Source organism: Carcharhinus amblyrhynchos, chromosome 3, assembly GCF_965287045.1.
Source record: "Carcharhinus amblyrhynchos chromosome 3, sCarAmb.v2.hapA, whole genome shotgun sequence".
Lineage (NCBI taxonomy): Eukaryota > Metazoa > Chordata > Chondrichthyes > Carcharhiniformes > Carcharhinidae > Carcharhinus > Carcharhinus amblyrhynchos.
The window spans coordinates 134,247,525-134,275,173 of NC_137326.1; the positions used below are offsets into that span (position 1 = coordinate 134,247,525).

Here is a 27,649-nt window from a genome sequence, read left to right on the forward strand (position 1 = left end):
AGGAACAGGCTACCGGAACACAATGCTGAATGAGACAGTAAATGTCTAAAACAAAAGTACAAAAAAAATCAGCCTCTGTTCTAGAGTTCAGGTTGGTTTCCAAACCGTTCCTGCAACAACACAAACATTTAGCATGTTGGATACAAGACAGAGGGTGCTCCAGAAGGACAAATGTATGAGCAGCAACTGCTGGCAGGACAAGAGGATAATTGGACATCGGAATTTCAAACAGCTAGTGAAAGCTCAGATTTTTCGGATATCAATAAGTTTGCAATTAATGTGAGTGAATAAAATCAACATAGCCAGAAAGGTAAAGCAACATAGGACAATAGCCTGAAGGAGTTACTGAATTAGCAACAAGGGAAGCATTGGATATTAATTGCTGGGATGTGGTTAATGCTGGTAAAGCCATAGTTAACATCCATGCAGAGCAGACGAAGAATTTAGGGCACTTTGGAAAGCAAAACTGGTGCGTAACAGAAACAATGTGCAGGCTAGGCTTGGAGCAGCAAATTTGGATTTTATGACAATAAGCAATTCAATTCTTTCCTCACCAGTCCATAAATTGCCTTGACAAAGCTACTGTACACAAACACTACTTTAGTATATTCCAATATCTTACTTTTTCACTACTGTACATGAACACCAAGCCAATGCACCAGCATATGATACCAAAACATTGAATGTATTCAAGAAGAGCTAGATATAGCACCTGGAGCGAATGGGATCAAAGGTTATGGGGAAAAAGCAGGATTAGGCTACTGAGTTGAACGATCAGCCACAATTGTGATGAACAGTGGAGCAGGCTCGAAGGGCTGATTGGCCTCCTCCTGTTCCTATCTTCTATGTTCCGACATCCCAATATCTCAATGCAACACAAGCACCAAATCACTCCCCTGTTGCATCCAAGTATCAAGCCAAGATATTATTATATTCCAGATGTTCAATGATGGGAGGATGGGTTGGATCCGGTGGGATGATATACAATCAAATTAATCTCACTCACATTGTGAGGATTGCCATTGACGCATCACCACGCACTACTCATGCAAATCTCAAACCGATGCAAACGCCGGTCATCCTTTCTTCTAAGAGATTCATTTTTTAATGACCAAGAACAAGTTTAGTCAGTGAATGGAATGTGGAAACGTGAGCTGAGTAACAGAGTAGGCACTTTTGGAAGGGAATTGCATGAAGATCATAAGGCTTGTGTAGAAGTAGGCCATTCGGCCCAACAAGTCTGCTCTGCCATTCAATGAGATCATGACTAATCTTATGAAAATCCTCAACTCCACTTTCCCCATAACCCCTAATTCCTTTACTAATTAAAAACATCTGTCTGAAACTTGTTCATCAGGTATGGAAAATCACAGCCTCAAGAAAATTTAGTGCAAGAATTGGTGCCCTCATGTATAAAGACACATTTGTTTCAGTGAATTTTCACAGGTACATTCTCATCGAGTCTCCAGACTCTACGCAGTGTAATGCACTTGCACAAATAGCATCATCACAAAAATGCCACTCCTTTGAAGATCTGTTTCAGAGGTAGAATTACAGCACAGCAGTCAGAAACAGTGGGTTTTTTATCAAGACGATCATAGAAATGCTACAGTGTAGAAGGCAGCCATTAGGTGTATTGAATCTGCACCAACAACAATTCCAGCCAGGCCTTACCCTGTAGCCCCACATATTTGCCCCGCTAATCCTGCTAACCTACGCATGGAGGGGCACTAAGGGTCAATTTAGCATGATCAATGCAACTAACCCGCATACCTTTGGACTGTGGGAGGAAAGTGGAGCAGTTGGAGGAAACCCACGCAGACACGGGGAGAATGTGCAAACCTCACAGAGTGAGCCAAGCCAGGAATCAAACCGGGGTCCTTGGAGCTATGAGGCAGCAGTGCCAACCACTATGCCTCCCCTTATTTATGAAGCAAAAAATCTCCCTAGTACAGCAGGATCGAAATTGATTACAGAAGCATGAACACCTTCTCTGTTTTAGCTTTCTCCTACATTGATAAAACCCCAATCTTCACAATATTTTACTGCTACGTTCTCTGCTGATGCACACAAAGCTTAGGAAGACAAAGCCGTGCTGCTAGGTATTTTCAATTCAACAGGATAGGTGCGATACCATCATGTTCTACCCCAATTGTTTAAAAGAGGTTTTCACTGCAAGTTCTGGAGGACTCCATGCATAAGGAATGATGCTAATTTCACTGTGTAGCCCCTCTAAATCAGGATCCTGCGCAGGTATATAAGTGCATACAGTAAGATTGGTAAGTTTGAGGGGCAAATTGCCATGTGGAAATATGTTGTGGCTAGAATAGAGACCATGCTCAGAGAAGGGCAGGGCTGTTAAATATTTCTGGATGCAAGGTGTTCAGGAAAGATAGGAAAGGAAGGAAAGAGGAAATTGTGGGTATCATTGATTGAGGGGAGCATTGCAGTTCTGCAGAGAGGGGGAAGATTCCCAGAAGGATCAAGGATAGAGTCCATTTGGTTAGAGCTGTGCAATTACATTGCCCGGTGTAGTCTATAGGTCACCAATAGTGGTTGAGGTTGTAAAGGAACAAATTTGCAAGGAAATTATGGATAGATGCAAAAATACGGAGCAATTATAATGGGGGACTTTAATTTTCCAAATATAGGCTGGAATTGCGGTGATGTAAAGAGCAGAGAGTGGCAACAGTTCCCAGGATGTTCAGGAACATTTTCTGCAGCAGTATGTTTCCAGTCCAATGAGGAAGAGTCAGTGGTAGACCTGGTTCTTGGGAATGAGGGAAGGCAAATGGATCAAGTGTCAGTATCGCAACATGTAGGGAATAGTGATTACTCTTTCATAAGGATTTGGTTGACTATAGAAAATGACAAAGAAATATCCAGAGCAAGGATAATCAACTAGGAGAAAGTCAAGTTCAACAGGTTAAGATCTAGACTGAATAAACTGGAGTCAAAGGTTGGCAGAAAATCTGTAGGTGTGCATTGGGTCACCTTCAAAGAGCAGTTAACTCGGGCACAGTGGCATAGTGGTTGGTATTCCTGCCTCACAGTGCCAGAGACCCAGGTTCGATTCCTGGCTTGGGTCACTGTCTGTATGGAGTCTGCACATTCAGCCCATATCTGCATGGGTTTCCTCCCATAGTCCAGAAGACGCGCTGGTCAGGTAAACTGGCCCTGCTAAATTCTCCCCCAGTGTACCCAAACAGGAGCCAGAGTGTGGCAACTAGAAGATTTTCACAGTAACTTCATTGTAGTGTTAATATAAGCCTACTTGTGATATTAATAAATAAATAAAGCATATTCCCTCCAAAGGGAAAGTTAGGGTAAATAATCCAGAACTCCCTGGATGACAAAAGGGATAGAAATTAAGATATAGAGAAAGTGTGCATATGACAGATGTCAGGTGGAAAATACAACTAAGAAAATGGCTGAATATGGAAGGAGCAGAGGGAACAAGAAAGAGAAGTTTGATGGGCCAAATGGCCTACTTCTGCTCCTTGTTCATCGGAAGAGACTGGCAGCCAACATAAAAGGTAATCCCAAAGGGAATTCCTTGTATAGAAATATAAATAGCAAAAGGAGTAGGGCTGATTAATGACCAAAAAGGGAATTTACCTCTGGAGGCAGAGGACATAACTGAAGTTGTAAATGGAACACAGATGAAGCAGCAAATGAATACTTTGCTACCCAAGCCATGAGGAAAGAGGTGGTAATTCAGATACCAGATTGGTACAAAATTGATATGGAGGTGGTAATGGACAGGTTATTGGTACTTAAAGCTGAAAAAACAACTGGACTGGATGAGATGCATCCCAGAATACTGAAGAAAGAGAATGGAAATTGCAGAGGCACTAGCCATAACTTTTCAGTCTCCTTAGAGTTAGGTAATGCTAGAGGATTTGAGAATTGTGAACATTACACCCTTGTCCAACTACAGGTCAGTCTGTTTAACTTTAGTGGTGGGGAAACTTCAAGAAATAATAATTTAAAACAATGTTAATAGTCACATGGACAAATGCATGTTAATTAAGGAAAGACAGCATGGATTTAAGGGAAAATCACATTAAACTAACTTGGAGTATTTTGAAGAGATAAAAGGTTGATGGTGACAAAGCTAATGATGTGGTGTACATGAACTTTGAAAAAACATTTGATATAACCGACGCCATATAACAGATGCGTGAGCAAAGATATAGCTGGTGAAATAAAAGGAACAATAACAACATGGATATGAAATTGGTTGAGTGATGGAAACAGAGTGCTATGGTTAGCAGATGTTTACTGGGTTGGGTGAAAGCTGGTGGAGTTCCCCATGGGTCAGTTTTGGGACCCTTGCTTTTCCTGTTGATGATCTTGACCTTGGAGTGCAGTGCACAATTTCAAAATTTGTGGATGACATGGGAGTATGAGGTGGATAGGCAGAACTTCCAAAGGACATAGACAAGTTGATAGAATGGGCAAACAGGTAGCAAATTAAATTCAATGTGGAGAAACGTGAAGTGATTCATTTTGGTAGGAAGAACATGGAGAGACAATATAAAATAAAGGATAGTATTCTAAAGGGGTTGCAGGAGCACAGAGGCTGAGAGGATGTACATGTGCACAGGTCAATAAAAGTGGCAGGACAGGTTAAAAGAATGGTTGATAAAGCATACAATATTCCAGCTTTTGTGAACAGGGGTATAGAGAAGAAGAGCAAAGAGATTATGTTGCATATGTATAAGACACTTTAAAATTTCTGGCGCATTGCGACCAGTTCTAGGTGCCACATTTATGAAGGATATGAAGGTGTTGGAGAGAGGGTAGAAAAGATTCATGAGAATGGTTCCAGGAATAAGCAGCTTCAGTTACGATGACAGATTGGAGAAGTTAGGATTGTTTTCTTCAGAGAAAAGGTGGTTCAGAGGAGATTTGATAGAGATATTTAAAATTATGAGGGTAGATAGGGAGCAACTGTTCCCACTTGTGAAAGTCAAGAACAAGAGAGCACAGATTTAAATTGGCAAAAGAAGCAAAAGCAAATGAGTTTTTTTTTAATTGGCAAGTGATTAGAGTCTGGAATACACTGCCTGAGTGTGTGGTGGAGGCAAGTTCAAGCAAAGCATTCAAAAGTGAATTGGACTGTTACCTGCCAAGGAAGAATATGCAAGGTTACGGGAACAAGACAAAAGGATGGCATTAAGTGAGCTGGTACAGGCATGATGGGTCGAATGCCCTGCTTCGGCACTGTAATAATTCTGTGATCTCGGAGGGTCATAGAGTTGCAGGAGGTTAAAGAAATAAGAAAAAGGAGATTTAAAAACAAAAATTAGAACTTTGAAAAGGTCAGTGAACATGGGGTGATGGGCGAACAGAACTTCCTGTGAATTAGGAAACAGGCAACAAAGTTTTCTCAGGAGCTACAAGATCTTTAGACATCCACGTCAGCATACTGACTGCATAGTTTAAGCAACAGGAAATGTTGGCTACCTTTACAAATCACTCAGCTGTTACAGCTCTCAGCTCTGAGTATAGACTAATCAGCCACTTGCAAGATAATGTGCAAAGCACAACCTTCCTATCCTTAGTGGTCCTGTCCTTTGGTCCCTGATCTGGCAACAAGTCAATATTAAAAATGCCACTCTTATTTTCAAATCCTTTCATGGCCTCCTTATCTTTCAATCTTCAGCATCCTGGCTCCCAGGGCTTGATGATCCTCTCATACTGGTGCCTTGTGTATCCCAAATTTTCAGTGTTCTAACATTGGCAGCCATGTCTTCAGGCTATTGGGGATCTTCCATTAATGCCTATATAGTCTGTTGTATGTTTATTGATGTCTCCTTTTTACATCCAAAGGCGATTCGGTTCGCCTTGTTGGCGGACAAGGGGCATACATGCGGTGGGTCGTGCGAGGGCTGCTCTTGGATGTTGCTTTGAGAGTTGCCTAGTGCTTCACGTCCGTTAGCGTACGCTTAAACTGGACCAATTGACGGGCAACACGACAGCTCAGTGACTATCACTGTTTGCTGTGCAGTTACAGGGACCCGGGTCGGATCTCTGGTTTGGGTCAGTGTCTGTGGGAGTTTGCACATTCTCCCTGTGCTTGCGTGGGTTTTTGCCGGGTGCTCTGGTTTCCTCCCACACCCCAAAAACGTGCTTTTAGGCTGAATGGTATCAATAAATTGTCCCTAAATTGGATCTCCCTTAATCTGGCACGCATATAATTCCCTACATTTGCACCCCTTTATTGTGGAGTCCACTAGATGTAGACAAAAGTCGTAGGTAGGAGGAGGACTTGAATAAGGCAGTCACTGAGTGTTAAAATGAACAGCGTGGGCTTGTAGGGCCGAAGGGCCTGTTTCCCGTGCTGTGCTGCTCTTTGTTCTTAAACTCTGGAATTCTCTCCCTGAATCTCTGTCTCGCTCTCTGCTTTTAGAAACTAACTTATTGAGCAAATTATTTTGCCACCTATCCCAATATAGTGTCCTGTAACTCAATGTCAAATTCAGTTTGATAATGCCCTGTGAAGTGCATTCTAATGTGGTGCTATTTAATGAAAGTTATAGCTGTAATTGGTTTGAATTCCAAGTGAAGTCATGAACTGGCTCCAGACTCAATCTTTTAACTTGAAGAAAGTGTGAAAATTATTACAACATTCCGACCCTGAATGCAATTAACTATACACAACATACTGCAAGGCCCCTGTGACCCTCCCGTCTAGCTTACACCAACCAGCAAAACGCTGAAAATTAATTTGAAGTATGTTTGTCACAGACCCATAGTAGCACAGAATTGTACAGCACAGAAAGAGGCCCTTTGGCCCCCTGTATCAGCAAACAACTATCTATTCCAGTCCCATTTTTCAGCACTTGTTCCGTAATCCATGTTTACCATGCCGTTTCAAGTGTTCGTCTAAATGATTAAATGTTCCTACTTCCACCACTCTTTCAGGCAGCAAGTTCTAGATTCCCTCCACCCTTTGGGTGAAAAGGTTTTTCCTCAAATTCATCTAAATTTCTTGCCCCTTACCTTAAATCTATATACAACACCCCCCCGCCTCCCGCCACCTCCCCTGCTCTAAGGAAAACAACCCCGGCCTATACAACCTTTCTTCATAGCTGAAACACTCCAGCCCAGGCAACGTCCTGGTGAATCTCCTCTGCACCCTCTTTAGTGCAATTCCATTCTTCCTATGTGCCGACCAGAACGTGACACAGTACTCCAGGTGTGGCCTAAGGAGCATTTTATATAGCTCCATCATAACCTCCCTGCTCTTATATTCTATGCCTTGCCTGATAAAGGCCCATATGCTTTCTTAACCATCTTATCTCTCTGTCCTACTGCCTTCAGGAATCTTTGGACAATCACCCCATGGTTCCTCTAGTCCTCTGAACTTCCTAGCGTTCTATTCATTATGTATTCTTCTGCCTTGTTAGTCCTCCAAAATACAACACCTCACTTTTCAGAGTTAAATTCTATTTTACTGTTCTGCCTGTCTTACCAGCCCACTTTGCACCTCCCTCATCTGCTAAAACTGCCTGTGTTACTCCAACAGGTAAGTAAGGTTGGTGGGGTTCGGTATATCTATCAAAAAACCATGGCGTTTAAATGCTTAATTCATCAGCTCAAATTACTCCAATGGCCAGCTTTAACCTTTCTCCAGGCACAGCCTAGGGATGGGGAACCAGGTTCAAGCTCATAACAGTGCAAATATCGAACACTACTGGCAACACGAGAACAAGAAATCAGTAACCCACTGGAGCATGCATTCTAGGATTGATGCTGGAGCTGTGCCCCAGGGTGGGAGGAATGCAAGAACAGTACAAATCTCAACCACAGCCAGGCAGGAAGGGGAACAAAAACATCTTCCTTTGCTCTCGCGCCAGCTGAACACCAGGAGATCTCTCAATCCAGAACTGAAAAGGATAATGACCAACAGAAAGATCAGGCAATACTGCTTGCAAGTGCAATGGAAATACAAGTTGCATATTTTTAAGCTTGCATATTCAAAGAAGTCCTGCAAAGGCAAGTCCACGACGTTAGTTTACCTATGGCTTTGTTGTCAGAAAAATAAACAGCAGCTCAAACAGAAAACAACTTTGATAATCTCTTAATTTAAGGTCAACTATTATCTTCAAATATCTTTTCACAACTACTCGACACCCCAAAATATCTTACATAGCCAATGAAGAGTATTTACTGTTATACCGTGGGAAACACAGCAGCCAATTTGTGCACAGTAAACTTCCAGAAACAGCAATGACCGGAAAATCTTTTTAAAATTGCAGTTTAAAGATTGAATATTGGTTGGACACTCAGGGAGAACTTCCTTGCTCTTTGTCAAATAGCACCAACTGATCCTTTATATCCATCTAGGTCTTAGTTGAACATCTCAACTGAAAGACAGCTCCTCACTCTCAGTGCCACACTATGACCATCAACCCCATTTGTCCTGAAGTGGGAACCAATGACATTCTGACTCAGGTTAAAATCCCTACAGTGCAGAAAGCCCATTGAGCCTGCACTGACAACAATCCTACATAGGCCCTATCCCTGTAACCCCCTGTATTTACCTTGCTCGCTCCCCGACACTAGGGTCAGTTTAGCATGGCCAATCAACCTAACCCACACACGTTTGGACTGTGGGAGAAAACTGGAGCACCCGGAGGAAACCCATGGGGAGAATGCACAAACTCCACACGGACAGTCACCCAAGGAATTGAGCCCAGGTCCCTGACACTGTGAGGCAACAGTGCTAACCATTATGCCACTGTCACCCTACACTGGCTGACGCCCTAAAATTGCACAGCGCTTCTGAGTTAATAACCCATATTTACACAAGCAGCCATAACGACAGTAACTGTCAAACCAGGAAGGGAAAGATTTGAGATGACGTGAGTGATTTAAAGATGGGGGTTGACACAGTTGCAAAACAGTGATAGTGGATGGGGGAGCTGGGTGAATTGGTCTGAAAGCAGCAGAAAAAGACTTGCATTTATAAAACAAATTTTACCCTTGGCTGTGTGATTTCTGCAAAACGATTTTGCTTGGGGGAGAGTGAAACGTGAGGACATAAATACTGAATTGCCCCAATAAACCCAATAAGGAGAAACGTTTTATGCACCGGGTGGCTAAAGGGTGAAACATCTTAACCACCGGGAGTGGTCAAGGAATATAACAGATGAATTTGAGGGGGAATCATGCATCATCTGATCATGCGCTGTCACACTGTGAAACCGTACAGACTGAGTCTTCAACACAATCCTCAGGCAACTGCTGGTAGTGTCCCAGGAGAGAAACACCTGGGTCACAATGACATCATTGCACTAAATTCAACACATACAAGAGAAAGAAATGGAATTTAAATCAACAAACCAGCAGTTTATATTAAATCCATCACCTCCTGATCCACCATGAGTTACCATCTCACTTTGTCCCACTCTTACCTCCCCTTCTCTGGAACCCTCTTGGCATACCGTACTGTCCCTCCATTATCTTTCCTTATGCTTATTCCCCTCTCCGTGTACCCCACATTCTCAGTAGAACTCGAAGTAGAAATGGTCGAGCACTTCAAGGTTTCAGGTGTACAAATCACCAACAACCTGTCCTGGTCCCTCCTTGTTGATTTGATAACTAAGAAAGCCCACCAATGTCCCTACTTTCTCTGGGGACTAAGGAAATTTGGCAAGTCCACTATAATTCACGAACTTTTACAGGTGCATCATAGAAAATATTCTTTCTGGTTGAATCACAGCTTGGTATGGCTCCTACGTCCAACACCGCAAAAAACTACAAAGAGTTGTGAACGAAGCCCAATCCATCACGCAAACCAGCCTCCCATCCACTGATACTGTCTACACTTCCCACTGCCTCGGAAAAGCAGCTAGCATAACTAAGGACTCCATGGACCCTGGACATACTCTCTTCCAACTTCTTCCGTTGGGAAAAAGATACAAAAGTCTGAAGACATGTACCAACCGGCTCGAGAACAGTTTCTTCTCTGCCGCCATTAGACTTTTGAACGGACCTACTTCGCATCAAGTTGATCTTTCTCTACACCCTAGTACGACTGTAACATAAATCTCCAGGACCTGATGAAGTGTACCCCAGGATGCTGTGGGAGACTAAGGAGAAAATTGAGGGATCCCCTAGTAGAGATATTTCAATCACTGACAGCCACAGTGAGATGCCTGAAAATTGGAGGAGGCAAATGTTGTGCCTCTGTTTAACAGCTGCAGAGAAAAGCTTGGGAACCACAGACCAGTGAGCCTCACATTGGTAGCATTAAGTTATGAGAAGGTATTCTGAGAAACAGGATCGACAGGCATTTAGAGAGGCAAGGACTGATTAGGGACAATCAGCATGCGTTTGAGAATGGTAAATCATGCCTCAAAAAATGAGTTTTTTGAAGAGGTAACCAGGAAGGTAGATGAGCTCAGTACAGTTGTCTACATGGAGTTCAGTAAGGCCTTTGACAAGGTACCGCATAGCAAGTTGTTGCATAAGGTTAAATCTCACGGGATCCAGGGTGACGTAGCCAATTGGATACAAAATTAGCTTGATAACAGAAGACAGAGAATGATTGTATAGGGTTGTTTTTCAAACTGGAGACCCATGACCAGCGGTGTACCTTAGGGATCAGTGCTGGGTCCACTGTTATTTGTCATTTATATTAATGATTTGGATGAGAATTTAAGAGGCATGGTTAGTAAGTTTGCAGATGACACCAAGATTGGTGGCATAGAGATGAGTGAAGGTTATCTTGGATTCAAAGGGATCTTGATCAATTGGTGAAGAGTTATAGAACAAAGAAATCTAGGGGTACATGTTCATTACTCCTTGGAAGTGGAGTCACAGGCGGACAGAGTGATGAAGAAGGCATTCGACATGCTTGGTCTTACTGGTCAGATCATTGAATAGAGGAGTTGGGACCTCTTTGTTGGAATTGTACAAGATGTTAGCAAGTCCAATTGGAATACTGTGTACATTTCTGATCACCCTATTATAGCAAGAATATTATTAAACTAAAAACAGTGCAGAAAAGATTTACTGAGATGCTACCTGGACTTGTGTTATAAGCAGACGCTGGAAAGACTGGGATTTTTTTTCCCTGGAGCATAGGAGATTTAGCAGCGATCTTATAGAAGTCTATAACATCATGAGGGGCATCGATCAGCTAGATAATCAACATCTTTTCCCAAAGGTAGGGGAGATTAAAACTAGAGGGCATAGGTTTAAGGTGAGCGGGGAGAGATACAAAAAGGTCTAGAGTGCAATTTCGTCACACAGAGGGTGGCGAATGTCTGGAACGAGCTGCCGGTGATAGCAAGAGGTCACAATTATGTCCTTTAAAAAGCATGGATATAGAAGGATATGGGTCAAAAGCAGGCAATTAGGACTGGCCTAGTGGTGGGAAAAAGACAGCATGGATGTTCGGTCCAATAGCCTGTCTCCATGCTGTAAACATCTATGACTACACTGCACTGTATCGTTTTCTTCTCTATGAATGGTATGTTTTGTCTTTACAGTGCGCAAGAAACAATACTTCTCACTCTCTGCTAACAGATGTGACCAAACATTTTTCCTTCTCTCTCCCCTCCTTCCCCATCGCGCATCCAGTCTCCTCCTGGTTCTTCCAACGCCCAACCCCTCTCTCCTCCTGATTGTTTCCACCCCCCCCACCCACCTCTCTTTCCTGGTTGTCTCTCCCCCCCCACCCCAACAACCCCTCTCTCCTGGTTGTCTACCCCCACCCCCACCACAACCCTCTCTACCTTACCCCTCCCCCCCTCTCTCTCGCCGTCCCCCCTTCCCTCTCCTCTCTCTCCGCCCCCTCCCCTCTCTCCGCCCCCCCCTCCCTCCGCCCCCCTCTCCTCTCTCTCTCCGCCCTCCCCTCTCCGTCCCCCCCCTCCTCTCTCTCTCCGCCCTCCCCTCTCCGTCCCCCCCCCTCCTCTCTCCCCTCCTCTCTCTCCGCCCCCCTCTCCTCTCTCTCTGCCCCCCCCCTCTCCGTCCCCCCCCTCCTCTCTCTCCGCCCCCCTCTCCTCTCTCTCTCCGTCCCCCCCCCATCCCCCCCTCCTCTCTCTCCGTCCCCCCCTCCTCTCTCTCCGTCCCCCCCCCTCCGCCCCCCCCTCCTCTCTCTCCGTCCCCCCCCTCTCCTCTCTCTCCGTCCCCCCCCTCCGTCCCCTCCTCTCTCCTCTCTCTCCGCCCCCCTCCCCTCTCTCTGTCCCCCCTCTCTCCGCTCCCCCCTCCCCTCTCTCTCTCTGCCCCCCTCTCTCCGCTCCCCCCTCCCCTCTCTCTCTCTGCCCCCCTCCCTCTCTCCACCCCCCCCTCCGTCCCCCCTCCCCCCATCTCCGTCCCCCCTCCCCCCATCTCCGTCCTCTCCCCCCTCTCCCTCCTCTCCCCCTTCCCTCCTCTCCCTCCCCGCCCCCCCTCTCTCTCCCCCCGCCCCCCCCTCTCTCCCCCCGCCCCCCCCTCTCTCTCCCCCCGCCCCCCCCTCTCTCTCCCCCCGCCCCCCCCTCTCTCTCCCCCCGCCCCCCCCTCTCTCCACTCCCCACCCCCCCCTCTCTCCACTCCCCCTCCCGCCCCCCCCTCTCTCCACTCCCCACCCCCCCCTCTCTCCACTCCCCCTCCCGCCCCCTCCCTCTCCTCTCCCCCCTCCCTCCCTCCCTCCCTCTTCTCTCCCCCCTCCCTCCCTCTCTCTCTCCCCCCCTCCCTCCCTTTCTCCTCTCCTTCCTTCCCTCCCTCCTCTTCCCCCTCTCACCCCCCACTCCCTCCCCGTCTTTCTCTTCCTCTTTCCCGCTCTCTCTCTCTCTTTCTCTTTCTCAGTCCCGGTACCTGGCTCCGCTTCTTCTGTTTGCGTCGCTCCGCCATCTCACCGGCCCCAAGTGACGTGTAACGGGGCAATCAAACATCGCGAGACTCCACGACCAAATCCTTAACACCGCCACCTGCCGCCCCGGAGGGGAAATTGCAGCAACATCACCGCCTAGCGGCCTGGAGAGGAAATTGCACCGACACCGCCTCCTGCCGCCCCGGAGAGGAAACTGTACCAACACCACCATCTGTCGCCCCAGAGGGGAACTGCAGCAACGCTGCCGTCCCGGAGGAAAAACTGCACCAACACCGCCCCCTGCCGTCCCGGAGGAAAAACTGCACCAACACCGCCCCCTGCCGTCCCGGAGGAAAAACTGCACCAACTTTGGACCAAGAACTTTTTAATTGACGACCTTTTCTCAGTTCTCAAAATGAAACTAGAAACATAACTTCCTTTCCCTAAAGTGGGCTTGCCAATCTTGATTGCATATTTTTCAGGAGCTTTCAACACGAGACCTCCTGTTTTGGACTGACCTGCAATCAGAGCTTAGCTAACTATGGTTTGAAAATTCACACTGGCTCAGCATAGAAAAACTACAGCACAAACAGGCCATTCGGCCCACAAGTTGCGCTGATGATATCCATATCTACCAGGCTTGCCTATAACCCTCAATTCTATTAAGTCCCATGTACTCATCCAGAAGTCTCTTGAAAGACCCCATTGAATTCCCCTCCATCACCACCGACGGCAGCCGATTCCACTCACCCACCCCCCCCCGAGTGAAAAACTTATGGTGTGGAGATGCCGGCGTTGGACTGGGGTAAACACAGTAAGAAGCCTGACAACACCAGGTTTAAGTCCAACCGATTTATTTGATAGTAAACGCACAAGCTTTCGAGGTTTCCCTCTTCGTCAGGTGAATGGAGAATTCTGTCCTCAGACAGAGCATATAACAGCACAGACAGTTTACAGATTACTGATTAGAATGTGAGTCTTTACAACTAACCTGCTATTCAAGTCTTAAAGATGCCGACAATGTGCGTGGAAGGAGCACTGATCACAGGTTAAAGAGATGTGTATTGTCTCCAGACAGTACAGTAAGTGAGGTTTTGCAAACCCAGGCAAGTCACGGGGATTACAGATAGTGCGACATGAGCCCAAGATCCCTGTTGAGGCCGTCCTCATGCGTGCGGAACATGGCTATCAGTCTCTGCTCAGCGACTCTGCGCTGTCGTGTGTCATGAAGGCCACCTTGGAGAATGCTTACCTGAAGGTTAGAGGCCGAATGCCCATGACCGCTGAAGTGTTCACCAACAGGAAGGGAACAGTCTTGCCTGGTGATTGTCGAGCGATGTTCATTCATCCGTTGTCTGCATGGTCTCCGCAGATTGACAATCGACATGGTCTCCCCAGATCGACATCGCTCGATTGGGTGAGAGCAGCCCTTCTGCCATCTCAGATGGTGTAAAAGATCCCATGGCACCATTGGAAGGAAGAGCAGGGGCTTACTGGCCAATATTTGTTGCCCAACCAGCATCACTAAAAAGCAGGTTGCGTAATCATCTGATTAGTGATTCTGGGCCTTGATGTCCACAATGAACCCCCAGTGACATCAGTGTGGGTGTGCTGATGGCAGAAGGGCTGCAGTGGTACAGGAAGATGCTCATGAACATCCTCTCAAGATCAAGTAGTGATGGGCAATAGATGTTGTCCTCATCAGCAGTGCTCACATTCCGTTAATGAATAATAAAAATAAAAATTGGTTCCTGTGTTTCCGACATTGCAACCATAACTTGCTTTCAAAACTTCTTATTTGGCTGTGAAGTTTTTTTTGAGACAATACAAGTTCATGAAAGGCGCTACACAAATACAAGTCTTTCTTTCTGTGATGCTGAAAGGAGAATGGGAAGAGAAAAAAGAGAAATAGTGAAAAGTAGACTGCAAAAAAACTTACAAGGGAGGAGTGAAAGCAAGCAAGATAAACTAGACAAACTGAGACAGATGGGAGAAATAGAGTGAAAAATTGAAAGAGGGAAGGAAAGAATTATGGAGGAGAATTAACTTTGTTAGTTTCTCCATATATTCTGAAAATTTCACCTCAGTAATGCTAAATCCCTGTTATCATGGAATCATTGAATCCCTATTGTGCAGAAGAAGGCCATTCGGCCCATTGAGTGTGCACTGACCACAATCCCACCCAGGTCCTACCCCCATAACCTCACCTATTAACCCCTAGCTGGTCCCCCTGACACTAAGGGGCAATTCAGCATGGCCAATCAACAGAACCCACCAGCGTCCCTGTTATATTTTTAACTGTTAACATGGAGCCATTTCTGTATCTTTGAGAAACCTTTTGAACCTAACCTGAGCGATCGACGATGAATTATTGCTCACATGCAGCTTATTTACAATTTAAGAGGAATATTCCTTATATTCTGGACTCAGCAGTTTTTTGTGGATGTAGATTTTCTAAAATTTATGGGGAACACATGATTGTATCCCAATAATCCAACCTAATTCTTTTCAGGACTCTGTAAATGATGTTGCTCACTGCCTGCTGTATCTGTTTATGTCATTGTACTCTGTCCTGGAATCTTGGTGTTCTCCTGGTCTTGCCCACGTGGAATTCCCAGCAGGTAAACTCCTTCGGCAAAGGTGAAATTACATCTGAAGTCTGATGGGTGGTTTCACCCGAAGGACGCCCTAGAGGGGTAGAGAGGGGTGATCGCATACACATATCCTATACTCCGACAAACCTGGAACGAGAATCAATAAAAAAGAATTATCAGCATACGTGTCATTATTTACAATTTGTTGGCTAGTTTTACAATTTGTTGGCTAGTTTCGGCTTTGCTAGTGGGGTTTTTGACAAGTTTGCAATGAGACGCAGGGAACCAATGTCGCAGTACAAAAGGTAAAAATTTATTAAAGACCAGTGATCATTGGAAGAAGTTATCCGAATGATCACAGATACCGAATGGAATGTTGGCCTTTATAGCGAGGGGGATAGAATATAAAAGCAGGGAAGTCTTGCTGCAACTGTACAGGGCACTGGTGAGGCCGCAGCTGGAGTACTGTGTGCAGTTTTGGTCGCCGCACTTGCAAAAGGATACATTGGCCTTGGAGGGACTACAGAGAAGGTTCACCAGGCTGATACCGGAGATAAGGGGGTTGGACTATGAAGAGAGACTAAATAGACTGGGTCTGTACTCGTTGGAGTTTAGAAGGATGAGGGGGGATCTTATAGAGACGTATAAGATAATGAAGGGGATGGATAGGGTAGAGGTAGAGAGATTCTTCCCGCTTAGAAAGGATAGCGGGACTAGAGGGCACAGCCTCAAAATAAAGGGGGGGGGGGGGCGCAGTTTAGATCAGAGTTGAGGACGAACTTCTTCACTCAAAGGGTGATGAGTCTCTGGAATTCGCTGCCCATTGAAGTGGTGGAGGCTACCTCACTAAATATATTTAAGTCACGGGTAGGTAGGTTTTTGACAGACAGGGGAATTAAGGGTTATGGGGAGAAAGTGGGAAAGTGGAACTGATCCACTTCAGATCAGCCATGATCTAATTGAATGGCGGGGCAGGCTCGAAGGGCTAGATGGCCTACTTCTGCTCCTATTTCTTATGTTCTTATACAGAATACTCAGACCTCTCGGACAAGTTCTGAAATTATCAGTATAAAACAGAACAGTTATACATTTTTTAAAACAGATTTCCCGCCCTTCATTAGTTTGAAATTAATTTCATTTAGTATACACACACTAATACAAATCTTTGACAAATACCTTAGCCAATGGCATTGTACCTTGTTGCATAATGGTAAATCATTCATCTATTTAATCTGGATGATAACTTCCTTTTTAGCTGAAGCTACCTCCCTGTTCCCAGGTTATGGTAGACACTACTGTAAAGGTCAAAGTGGATGTTCCCACCTGCTCACTGTCAAGCTGAATAGACATGTGTTCCTGCGATCAGATTAATACCTAATATGTGTCTGGGCAGTGACTGAACCTATTCATTATGTGCGTCCCCTCACCAGAAACATTCTGATATGAATTCTGTTAACTAAAGGGATCCCAGGCCTTTGGCTCTGAACTATTCACCTTTCCCATTATGCCTCTCAGTAACTTGTTTTGCCTAAAGCGAACAATGATTCAAACAATATTTAAAATACATTTAAAATATCAGCATATAAGGTTTACAATTATAGTTACTTGTTTAATTCTCTTGATGCATTCACGTATGTGTAAGCTATTCCTTTATTTTAAGAATCATTTAACTCTTTGCTCTGTCAGTGTGTTATGTCTACTGTCTAAAGGTAAAAAAACATTTAAAATAATCACTTTCAGGCCTATATATAGGCCAGTAGTTAGATACATTTTTATCATGCTTCATAGAAACGACCCAATGTGGGTTACATATAAGAATTACTTTATCGTATGATGGTTATTCTTATGTAGTTGTACAATCTTTCTGTGCACATCAAGCTACCAAAAACAATCTGTCTGTTTTTCATACCATTCTTTGATGAAATAAATAAATAATGATAGTAACAAATTATGTAAAATTTCCCATGATGAAAATGTGTATTTTCTAGTTTGACGTAGCAGTGAAAATCCATTTGTTATGTCAACAAGTGGTTATGTGACCAGTCACTAGCATCTATTGTCCACCTAGGCTGGTAATAGTGTGATGATACTGTGCCTTTAAGAAATGTAGTTGTGTCATGTTTCTTGTGAAGGAAATGTTTTAAACTTCAGCTCTGATTACAATGTTGCTTTGTCTGCTCCAGGCAGCCCATTTTCTGAGAATGCAAACTAATAATTGCTCCTAGATTTTGTGTGTTTGCTTTAATCTGAGTTAATTCAGTTTTGTCATTTTTTGGGTTGTCCTCTGGTGTTTAAGTGTAGGGTTTAATTAGATTGATTGACAAGCGCTTGTCTTGTACCAATGGTAGGAACTAGGCTTACAGAGAGACAAGCAGGCAATTGTCAGTTTTGAATTTGCAAGGAGCAGCATCTCTTCTTTCATTCTCTCATTGGATATTGAAGTCTGGGATCTATTAGAAACTAGCTATCTTTCTCCAGAGGTCTTCTTGAGGTTTGAGGACCAGTAGCCTGCATTCCAGCATGTAAGCTTGTGTGTTTTGGTAACTGATTTTGAAGAAGAAGTTGAATCTACGAAGAATATTGCTTAAATTGGAACTAATAGAGATAGGTTGGCAGTTAAGAAATCCTTTATCCTGAGACTGTGTCCCATATTCCAGATCCCCATTACGGGGGAACCTTTCAATATCCACAATATCAAGTCTATTCAGAATATATGTTTCAATGAGAGCATCTCATATACCCCTAAACTGGTAAATTTCGACCCAGTTTCTTCAGCCTGTCATCTCAGGAGCCAATCCAGTGAATCTTCACTGTATTGCATTCAATGCAAATATGTCTTTCCCTAATTTTGGAGAATGAAATTGCCCAATGTATTCCAGGTGTGGTCTCCCCAAAGCCTTCACAATTCATGCAAGATGTCCTTATTTTTGTCATCCAATCCTCTTGCATTAAAAGTCAACATGGCATTCACCTTCCTAGTTGCTTGCTGTACCTGACTTCCGATACTCCCTGTAAAACACATTCAAAACCCTCGGAGCATCAACATCAACACGTTTCATGACTTCTAAAAAATATTCTGCTTTTCTATTTTTACCAAAATGAATTGTCCAAAATTTCTCACATTACACTTGGCTTGCCAGCGGAGTGGCACAGGGCACGATGGTTAGCTGTTGCTGCCTTAAAGCTCCAAGGACCTGGGTTCAATTTCAGCCTTGGGTGACTGTGTGGAGTTTGCACATCTCCCTGTTCTGCATGAATTTCTTCCAGGAGCTCCTTTTCCCTCCTCCAATCCAGGATAAGTGGATTGGCCATGCTAAATTGACCCTTAGTGTCGCAAGATGTGTAGGTTCGATGGAATTAGCCATGGTAAATGTGTGGTCTTGCAGGGATTGTGCCTGAGTAAGATACTCTGTCAGAGAGTCGGTGCAAACAAGATGGGCTGAATGGCCTCTTCTGCACTGTAGGGGTGCTATTGTTCCATGGGTGGGGTATTACAGCCTTGCTTGTGTGAGACTAGAAATTTCCGCCTGAGGTCATTGGCCATCTTTGTTGTCCACCCCTCGCCCTCTCCGATTCCATGGTGGTTGGGCTGGTAGAATTCTGGCATCTGATTCTAGTGCCCACTCACTTGTCTATATCTCATTGACTCGCTTAACCTGTCCATGCTCGTTGCCTCAATTAACTTGTCCGTATCTCTTTGATTCGAGATAGTTAGGAATTAGAAATGATACAGAAAAGATTTGGAAGGGATGAGGGATTTTGGTTATGTGGATAGATTTGAGAAGCTGTGTCTATTCTTCTTAGAGAAGGTTGAGATTAGATTTGATAATCATGAGGGGTCTGAACATTCTAGGAAGTGAGACCACTGGGAAAGGGTCAAGAACTAGAGGAAACCGATTAAAGATGAATGGCAAAAGAATCAAATGTAAGATCAGGAAAACTTTTTCTACACAGATTGTGGTTAGGATCTGGAATGTACTGCCTGAGAGAGGGTGAAGGTTTAATCATGTCCTTCCAAAGAAAAATGGACAATAAGCTGAATTTGACTTTCCAGTTTCTCCGCAATGCCAAAAACAGCATCAACATTTATATTCACAGAAATATTATCAAAAGAAATCTGATTCTAATCCAAATATGAAGAGTAGGGCATGCGGTCAATAGCTTGGTCAGAGCAGGGAGTTTCGAAAGGAAATTTCAGAGCTTAATGGTCTCAGCAGTTGGAGTCTTGGGTACCAGTTATGGAGGGATTTAAACTGGCAAGAATCTAGAATTGAAGGAGTGCAGAAATTGTGGTGGTGCTGTCGGGCTGGAAGAGGTTATGGAGACAGAAAGTGGTGAGGCCAAGGAGAGATTTGAAAACAAGAGGATGAGAATTTAAATCTGCATTAGACTAAAGCCTGAAGACATCATAGAATCATAGAATCTCTACAATGCAGAAGGAGGCCCATTGAGCCTGGAGTGACCACAATCTCATCCAGGCCCTATCCCCTAACCCCACCTATTTACCCTAGCTAGTCCCCCTGACATTAAGGGGCAATTTTTAGCATGGCCAATCAATCTAACCCGCACATCTTTGGACTGTGGGAGGAAACCAGAGCACTTGGAGGAAACCATGCAGATATGGGGAGAATGTGCAGATATACACAGACATACTAGATAGTTTCTGATATCTGAGGCTGGAATTGAACCTGGGTTCCTGGCACTGTGAGGCAGCAGTGTTAAACATGAACATCAATGCTTATTGCAATTCTCCATGTAGAAGCAACACAGTAAATGGTGCTTTTGACCCCTTGCAGAGTAAATCCAGCGCTTGAAGTGTTAACCAGCCAGTATGTCACTTGTGTATCGCCAGCCTTTGTTCATCTAATGAGATTCTGCGTTGTGGGTCAGTTTGAGCATTGAGTCCAGTGCTTCCAGAGGCTGAATGTTGCAACCTTTAAAGCAAATATGCACAAGATTAAATTCTGATAGATTGTTTACTAAAAAAACTCTCATTGCGATATAAATATCTGACAACTGCAATACTCTGTCTTTGAGATTGACAGATTTCTATTAACTGAAGGTTTTGTGGGACATGAAGGGTGATAAATGACATTGGGGCATAGATCAGACTTACTTCTGTTCCCATATTTCAGAGCTATTTTTATTAATTGTTCTATGGGATGTGGGCTGGGCCAGTATTTATTGCCCATCCCTAATTTTAAGAGTCAACCACATTGCTGTGAATCTGGATCACATATTGGCCAGACCAGATAAGGACGGCAGATTTCCTTCCCTATAGGACATTAGTGAACTGGATGGGTTTTACAACAATTAACAGTGGTTTCATTGTCATTATTAGACTTTTTAAAAAATTGCAGATTCTTATTGAATTCAAATTTCACCATCTGCTGTTGCGGGATTTGAACCTGGTCCCCTGATTACTAGTTCAGTGACAATATTGTTGCTTCACTGCCTCCCACAGTAACAGATCCAGTGACTCAGCTACACCAAGAGAATTTCTGGCAGTTGTTGCCATCACAGGAACAATAAAAACTTTAAAAACAATTAAATTCTTAACCAAAAGAAAAATCAATAATTTCTTCTATGGATTGCCTTCAACGGTTCAGAGGAGGCCATTTGACCCTTCAATCCTGTTCTTGCCACGTGATTAGAACACGACTCAAATGTAACTGAACTCCATCTACCTGCTTTCATATATCTTAATAATCTGGCCTTACAAAAATCTAGCAATCTCAGTTCTAAAATTTTGAATTAACCCACAGCCTCAACAGTTCTGTGAGGGAAGAGAATTCCCGTATGATGCCTACCCTTTGTGTGAAACATAGAAGCATAAAAAAAAGGAGCAGGAGCAGGCCATTCAGCCCTTCGAGCCTGTTCCATCATTCAGAATGATCATCCAACTCAATAACTTGGATGATCAGAAGTATTTGTTGACTTATTTGAAGCTTTAACAATGCAATCTTGGTAGTCAGTAACAGTTTGGAGTATAATTAAGGAATTCAGATATTTCAGACACAAAATATTGGATACCCAGGTGTGAATGAAGGCATCATAAAATCATCGAACCCCTACAAATGCAGAAGGAGGTCCATTGAGCCTGGAGTGCAACATCACTAAGGTGCAACATCACTAAGATGCTCAGTTATTTGCGAATGGATTAACAGGCACGCCATTTGCAATGAAATAACGGGATCACATCAAAATTCCAAAGATCTGCAATGACAGAATTCTATGAGCTTAATTTTCTTTGTGATACACTGGCTTAAAAATCCAATTTCATAGTATAGAAATGTACACTGAAACATGAATCATGGAAATGTTGGGATGTGTCTTCATTTGCTTAACATTTGATACTGATTAGAATTTTCCTGCTGGTTTCTTCATTCCAGTGTTAGTTGTTCCAATTTCTCTTTCTGGCAGGAGGTGGAAATCAAGCCAACCATTGAACTATCACCCACAATGAGCTTTGTATGGATTTGTGTCATTCCTTGTCCCTGGGCATGTTTGGTTGGATGATATGCTTATCTGGACTGATGTACCAATTTGGGAATACAGGTGGGTAGGCTGTATTTCAAGTGAACTAAGGATTTCAAAAGAAGAATGAAAATTCCTGCAGGAGGAAGCTGGTAAAAGTACCAGTTAAATCTGTTGTACTCAGCTAGAATTGTCTGAGATAATGGGTGAGTTTTTACAGCCTCGCTTGCCCCAAAACTGTAAAATCCTGCCCAAGATCAATGGATATTCCCATTTTCTGCCCCTTGCCTGCTCTGATTCCCTGTGGGGCGGTAAAATTCCAGTCATTTGTTCAGCCATTTAGGGATGAGATAAGGAGAAATTCCTTCGCCCAAAAGGTTGTGAATCTTTGGATGCACAATTGGCGAGTCAAACTGGCTTTTGGGCAATAAGGCAATCAGGAGATATGGGGATGGGATAGGTAAGTGAAGCTAAGGTCAAAGACTAACCATGATTGTATTGAATGAGTGAGTCTGGGCAAAGCAGCCAGCATAATTAAGGACCCCACACACCTTGGACATTCTCTCTTCCATCTTCTCCTGACAGGGAAAAGGGACAAAAGTCTGAGGTCACGTACAAACCATAACTTCTTCTCTGCTGCTGTCAGACTTTTGATTGGATCCACCTCACATTAAATTGATCTTTCTGTGCACCTAGCTATGAATGTAACATGACGTTCTGCACTTTTTCGTGTCCTCCTCTATGAATGGTGTGCTTTGTCTGTATAACAGGCAAGAAACAATATTTTTCACTGTATGTTAATACATGTGACAATAATGAATCAAATCAAATCAAATCAGGCTTGGGGGGCAATATGACCTGTATCTGCTCCTGTTTCTTATGTTCTGGAACAAATTCCATTAAAGGCTAATAAAAACACACAGGATCGCACACTTTTCAGTTGTGTGATTAACAATCCTATAACGTCATTGGCTAATTGAGCCCTTGGCCCATTGAGCGTACAATTGTTTCTCGTGTAAAGAGCAAAAACGTTAGAGGGCACCTCCTTTTACTTACCTTCACATTAACATTCCTGTTTCCTCAGTTGATGCAGAATACCAAACGGAAATGTAACACAAACGCTGCTTCAGTGTTGAGTATTTCCAGCATTTTTTGGGTTTTTTATTTTGGAAGTCCTGCATCGCTGCTGTTTTGCTTTTAAATCTGTGTCTTCTTCTACTGATCTTCTGCCAAGAATTCTGCTTTCTTTACTCTACGAGCGCCCTTCAGAATTTTGAACACTTTAATTGAATCTCCCATTAACCTTCTCTGCTCAAAGGAGAACAATCCCAGCTTCTCCACATTCTCCAGGTTTAATTAAACTACGTCATCTTGAGGAAGCGAAGGCCTAGTGGTATTATCACTAGACTATTAATCCAGAAACTAAGCTATCGTTCTGGGAACCCATGTCTGAAATCTGCCACGGCAGATGGTGGAATTTAAATTCAATTAAAAAAAATCTGGAAATAAGAATCTACTGATTACCATGAAACCATCGTGAATTGTCGAAAAAAAACCCATCTGTCTCACTAATGTCCCTTAGGGAAGGAAATCTTACCTAGTCTGGCCTCCATGTGACTCCAAAGCCATGGCAATGTGACTCTGAACTGCCCTCTGAACAAGGGCAACTGGGGATGGGAAATAAATGCCCGTTAGTGATGCCCATGCCCCATGAATGAATAACAATAAATCCTTTTCCTTGAAGTCCTTGCTAATCACAACTGGCCACAATATTCCAACTGAATCCAAAGCACCAATTCATAAAAATTTAGCATAATCTTAGTGTAAACTGTCGGTGAATAAATGGGGCCTGGTTCTTACACAATGTGTGCGTAACATTTGAGAAGATAGCGTGAGAAGTATGTTGTATAGTTTACTTCTTCTCTCATGTTAAGTTCTTTCAATGAACAGTGTGAGACATGGATATTTTTGACCATTACCTGTCTAGAAACCATGGGCTCAAAGTGGACAGCAAGGCCCTGCTTCCCCTGTTCTCCTATCCCCATGAACTGAGCATGAGGGTTCATTATCATCACATGATTTCTCATCAATATTTCCTGCCAGTGTTGAAACTCTAAACAAAATAAGGATATGACAAATTAATAACTGGACTCTCAAAGGTGCAGCTCTCATCTTGAAGGGTTTAACAAATCTCTTTTGCTTGCTTTATGCTTTGTTGCTGCAGAAGTGTCTACCATGGAGAAATTCTTTTGCTCAAAAGGTTGTGAATTTTTGGAATTCTCGATTCCAGGGGATTGTGGATGTTCAATTGGTGGAGTGAAACTGAGATTGATACACTTTTGGAGACTAAGGGGATCAGGGGCTATGGGGTTCAGGTCAAAGATTAGTCATGGCTACACTGAATGCGTGAACACGTTGGGTGCCACTCTTGCCTTTGAGTCAGAAGGCTATGCATGCAAGTCCCACTCTAGACATTTGAGTACAAAATCAAGGCTTATAGTCTCACTGTGATAATGAACAAGTGTGGCACTACCACAGGTGTGTTTTTTTCACATGTGACATTAAATTGAGATCATGTCTACGCCTCAGGTAAGAGATGTAAGAGCACTATTGTAAAGGCGAGTTCCTCCCAGTGTCCTGGGCTGATATTCATCCCTCAGATAATATCACTAAAGCAGATTATCTGGTCATTATCTAATTGTTGCTGTTGGGAGCATACAGTGTGCAAATGGGTTACTCTGATTCCTACATTACAACAAGGGCTAGACTACAAAAGGACTTAATTTGCTCTGAGCTGCTTTGGAACATCCTGAGGATATAAAAGGCACTATAGAAATGCAAGACTTTATTTTTGATGAGCTACAATTTCTATTGGAATACATCATGGCATCACAAAAACAAGATCCGTAATGAGGAGATGATGATGAGGTTGGTGTTGACTTTTCTTCTTTCCCAGGATGAATTGTGCAGCCTCTTCAATAAGCAACCACGGTCCTGGAGAGGGCAGCAGACTATGCCAAACACCAGGCGCCAGGGTCTAGGGGGTTGTAGATGAAGTTTCTTGCCCCCAGTACAAGCAGCCAGGGATAGGGCTGCAGATCCGAAAGACTGACTTTTAAAGAAAATCAGAACTTTCAGCCTGAGCTTTGATTTTTTTTTAAAGCCGGTCTGTCAGTGTCAGATCAATTTCACTGAGTTGCTGCTTTGCTGCCTCCAACCTTCGGAGAGTGTTGTGACTCCAACTGTTTTTGAGAAGCCTGCAAAAAACCCCACACAAAACTCCTTAAAGGTCAATAGCAGCACAACAACTGAGAGTGTTCTTCCTTTGACTTAATTTGATTTGATTTATTATTGTCCCACTCTAGAGACTTGAGTCCAAAATCAAGGTTTGTACTTCAGTTTTGAGCAAGTACAACACTACCACAGGTAGTGTAGGTATTATTTCTTACGCGCTACAAGGCAAAGCATACCATACATAGAGAAGGAAAGGAGAGAGTGCAGAATGTTACAGTCATAACTGGGGGTAAGAAAGATCAAGTTAATGCGAGGTAGGTCCATTGGAGGGCTGGGAGAGGTTGGTTTTTGAGAGGTGTGGGGAGGTTGGTGGTGTTGGAGGGGTGAGGGTGAGTGGGGGTTGTTGGGGGGAGGTTGGGAGATGTTAGAGGAGAGGTAGAGGTGTGGGAAATAGGGTGGGAGGTGTTGGAGGGGTGGGGAGACATTGCGGGATTGGGGAGATGGAATAAAAGGGGTATCATCAGGAATATTGGGGGTGGATTGGAGGAGGACATGTGTTTTTTATTTATTAATTACATTTTTCCATATTAGGCTCTAAATCTGCAGTGTACAATACAATCTGTACGGCAGTTTTTGGAGGAAGGGAAAGCAATTCACACTTCAGTTAAGGCTGTACTGATTTTTTACACCCTGTATAATTCTTCAAAAAATTCAGATCAACAATTCAGCCCACGTTTCTACTAAGCTGGCAGTCGATGTCTGATTAACAAAACCTGAGATAGGGTCATTATCATAAAAGGGGCAAATGCAATTTATGCTATGTTAGTGCCAGAGAAGTCTGAATGGTAAGGCTGTATTAGCTACAGAGTTGAATTATTTTGTAAATGTGGGGATTTCCGTGCAGCCTGAGTTGATTCTAACGTGAGTTGTTTGCTGTGATTAATTATCCTTAGGGAATCAGGATTGGGCATTCAATTTCACCATTGTTACAGTCATTCTGCCTTCTACACGCAGGTGGAATGGAAGGAAGACAAAACTTACATTTATAAGCATCTTTCAGAATATATCAATTCACTTTACAGCTAATTAAATGCTTTTCAGTTGTAATCACTGGTATAGTGTAGGCAATGTTATCATCTGGCAGATCAGGCTTGAGGGGCTTAACTTGCCCCCTAATACTTATGTTTGTACGTCATTCTGGATGGGTGAACTGAGTTAGACAGCCTTTTCATTCATTATTATTTTGCAAACAGAGGGTGGAATCATTGCTGTAGTTCCATTGTTTTGTTACTAATGGATGTTTATTGTGAGCAGTAGGGGTCAAATTGCCAGTACAGGAGTGCATAATGGGCTCCCAGTAAATCAGCAACTTGTTTGATCCTGCAAATGATTCTCAACAGTATTTTCCATTGACTTATCCTTTTGTCGACTTACCTATTTTCTTATAAGTTTTATGAGCTTTTTGAGGAATTAAATATCATGATAAAGTTGTGCTACATAGTAAATGGTGCTACATTGAAGATATATTCTCATGAGAAGCAGCAATCAGCAGAGTCTCCAGACTTGTTGATCAAGAAAACATGGGTATAATTGTGAACCTTGTTATCTGGCCTTTGAAAGCCTTTGTCACACAGAGACGCCTGAGGACTCCAAAGCTTTTCACTGACAGTGAAGACTTATTGTGAGAATGGATATTGATTTTCGCTTTTTTGGGGAATACTGTCTTATTCTGTAAAGAAGGCTGTTTGCGTCCATGTGAGTACAAATAGAGACTTAGGAAATTGGAACAGGTATCTGACAAATTAGTTGGGCCTTCAGAAAGTTTTTCAATGTAGTGACATTTAAGGAGAAAACTCTGACGATTAGCTCTGAGAGGGCTGAAGGTTCCGTTACCAATGATGGGTGCCTCAATCTCTAGGATATCCATCAGGAGAAGGAACTGTTTTGCTGCCTCAGTTAATACCTTGACGTGGAGATGCTGGCATTGGACTGGGATGGGCAAATAAGAACACCACATTAAAGTCCAACAGGTTTATTTGGAATCAAGAGCTTTCGGAGCACTGCTCCCTCATCAGGAGAGTGGCTCCACCTATTGGGGGGTGGCGGGGGAGGGTTGTCCCTCATTCAAGGGATCTAGCGACCTAGCTCCAATCAAGAAGGGGAAGGTACCTTTGCTGCTGACCCCATTACAGCTTCTCCCTCATGACCCCCAACCCAAGAGACTCCTCTCTTCACCACTCTGCAATTCAGGGTTGGATGTCACTCCAACAGCAGCCACTTGCTTGGCAGCACTGCTGAGTGAAGGAGCTGCCACTCTCCAGTTTGCCAGTAGCTTTCGGCAGGTGGGACTCTCCCCACTTTGGGTCTTGATTGAGAGGCTGGCCTATTGATGACCTCTCAATTGCCTTATTAGTATGTAATATCAAAGGCCCTTCCCACAGGAGGCAACAAGGGTTCCTTGCCAGCTCTCCAGCCAGGACCCCTGTTGCCTCCATACAATTCTCCCAATGGGACTATTTTATTCAGATAATCT

At 43.7% G+C, this 27,649-nt stretch overlaps 1 protein-coding gene across 1 annotated transcript in view; it reads right to left on the minus strand.

Moving 5' to 3' along the window:
• The window catches only part of sec62 (SEC62 homolog, preprotein translocation factor), a 48,877-nt gene extending 35,962 nt beyond the window's left edge, over positions 1-12,915 (minus strand). Inside the window, exon 1 of the mRNA XM_080186055.1 lies at positions 12,817-12,915. Coding sequence (XP_080042181.1) covers positions 12,817-12,852 — 36 coding nt within the window. The 5' untranslated portion in view covers positions 12,853-12,915. The remainder of the gene's footprint in view (positions 1-12,816) is intronic.
• Positions 12,916-27,649: the final 14,734 nt, after the last annotated feature.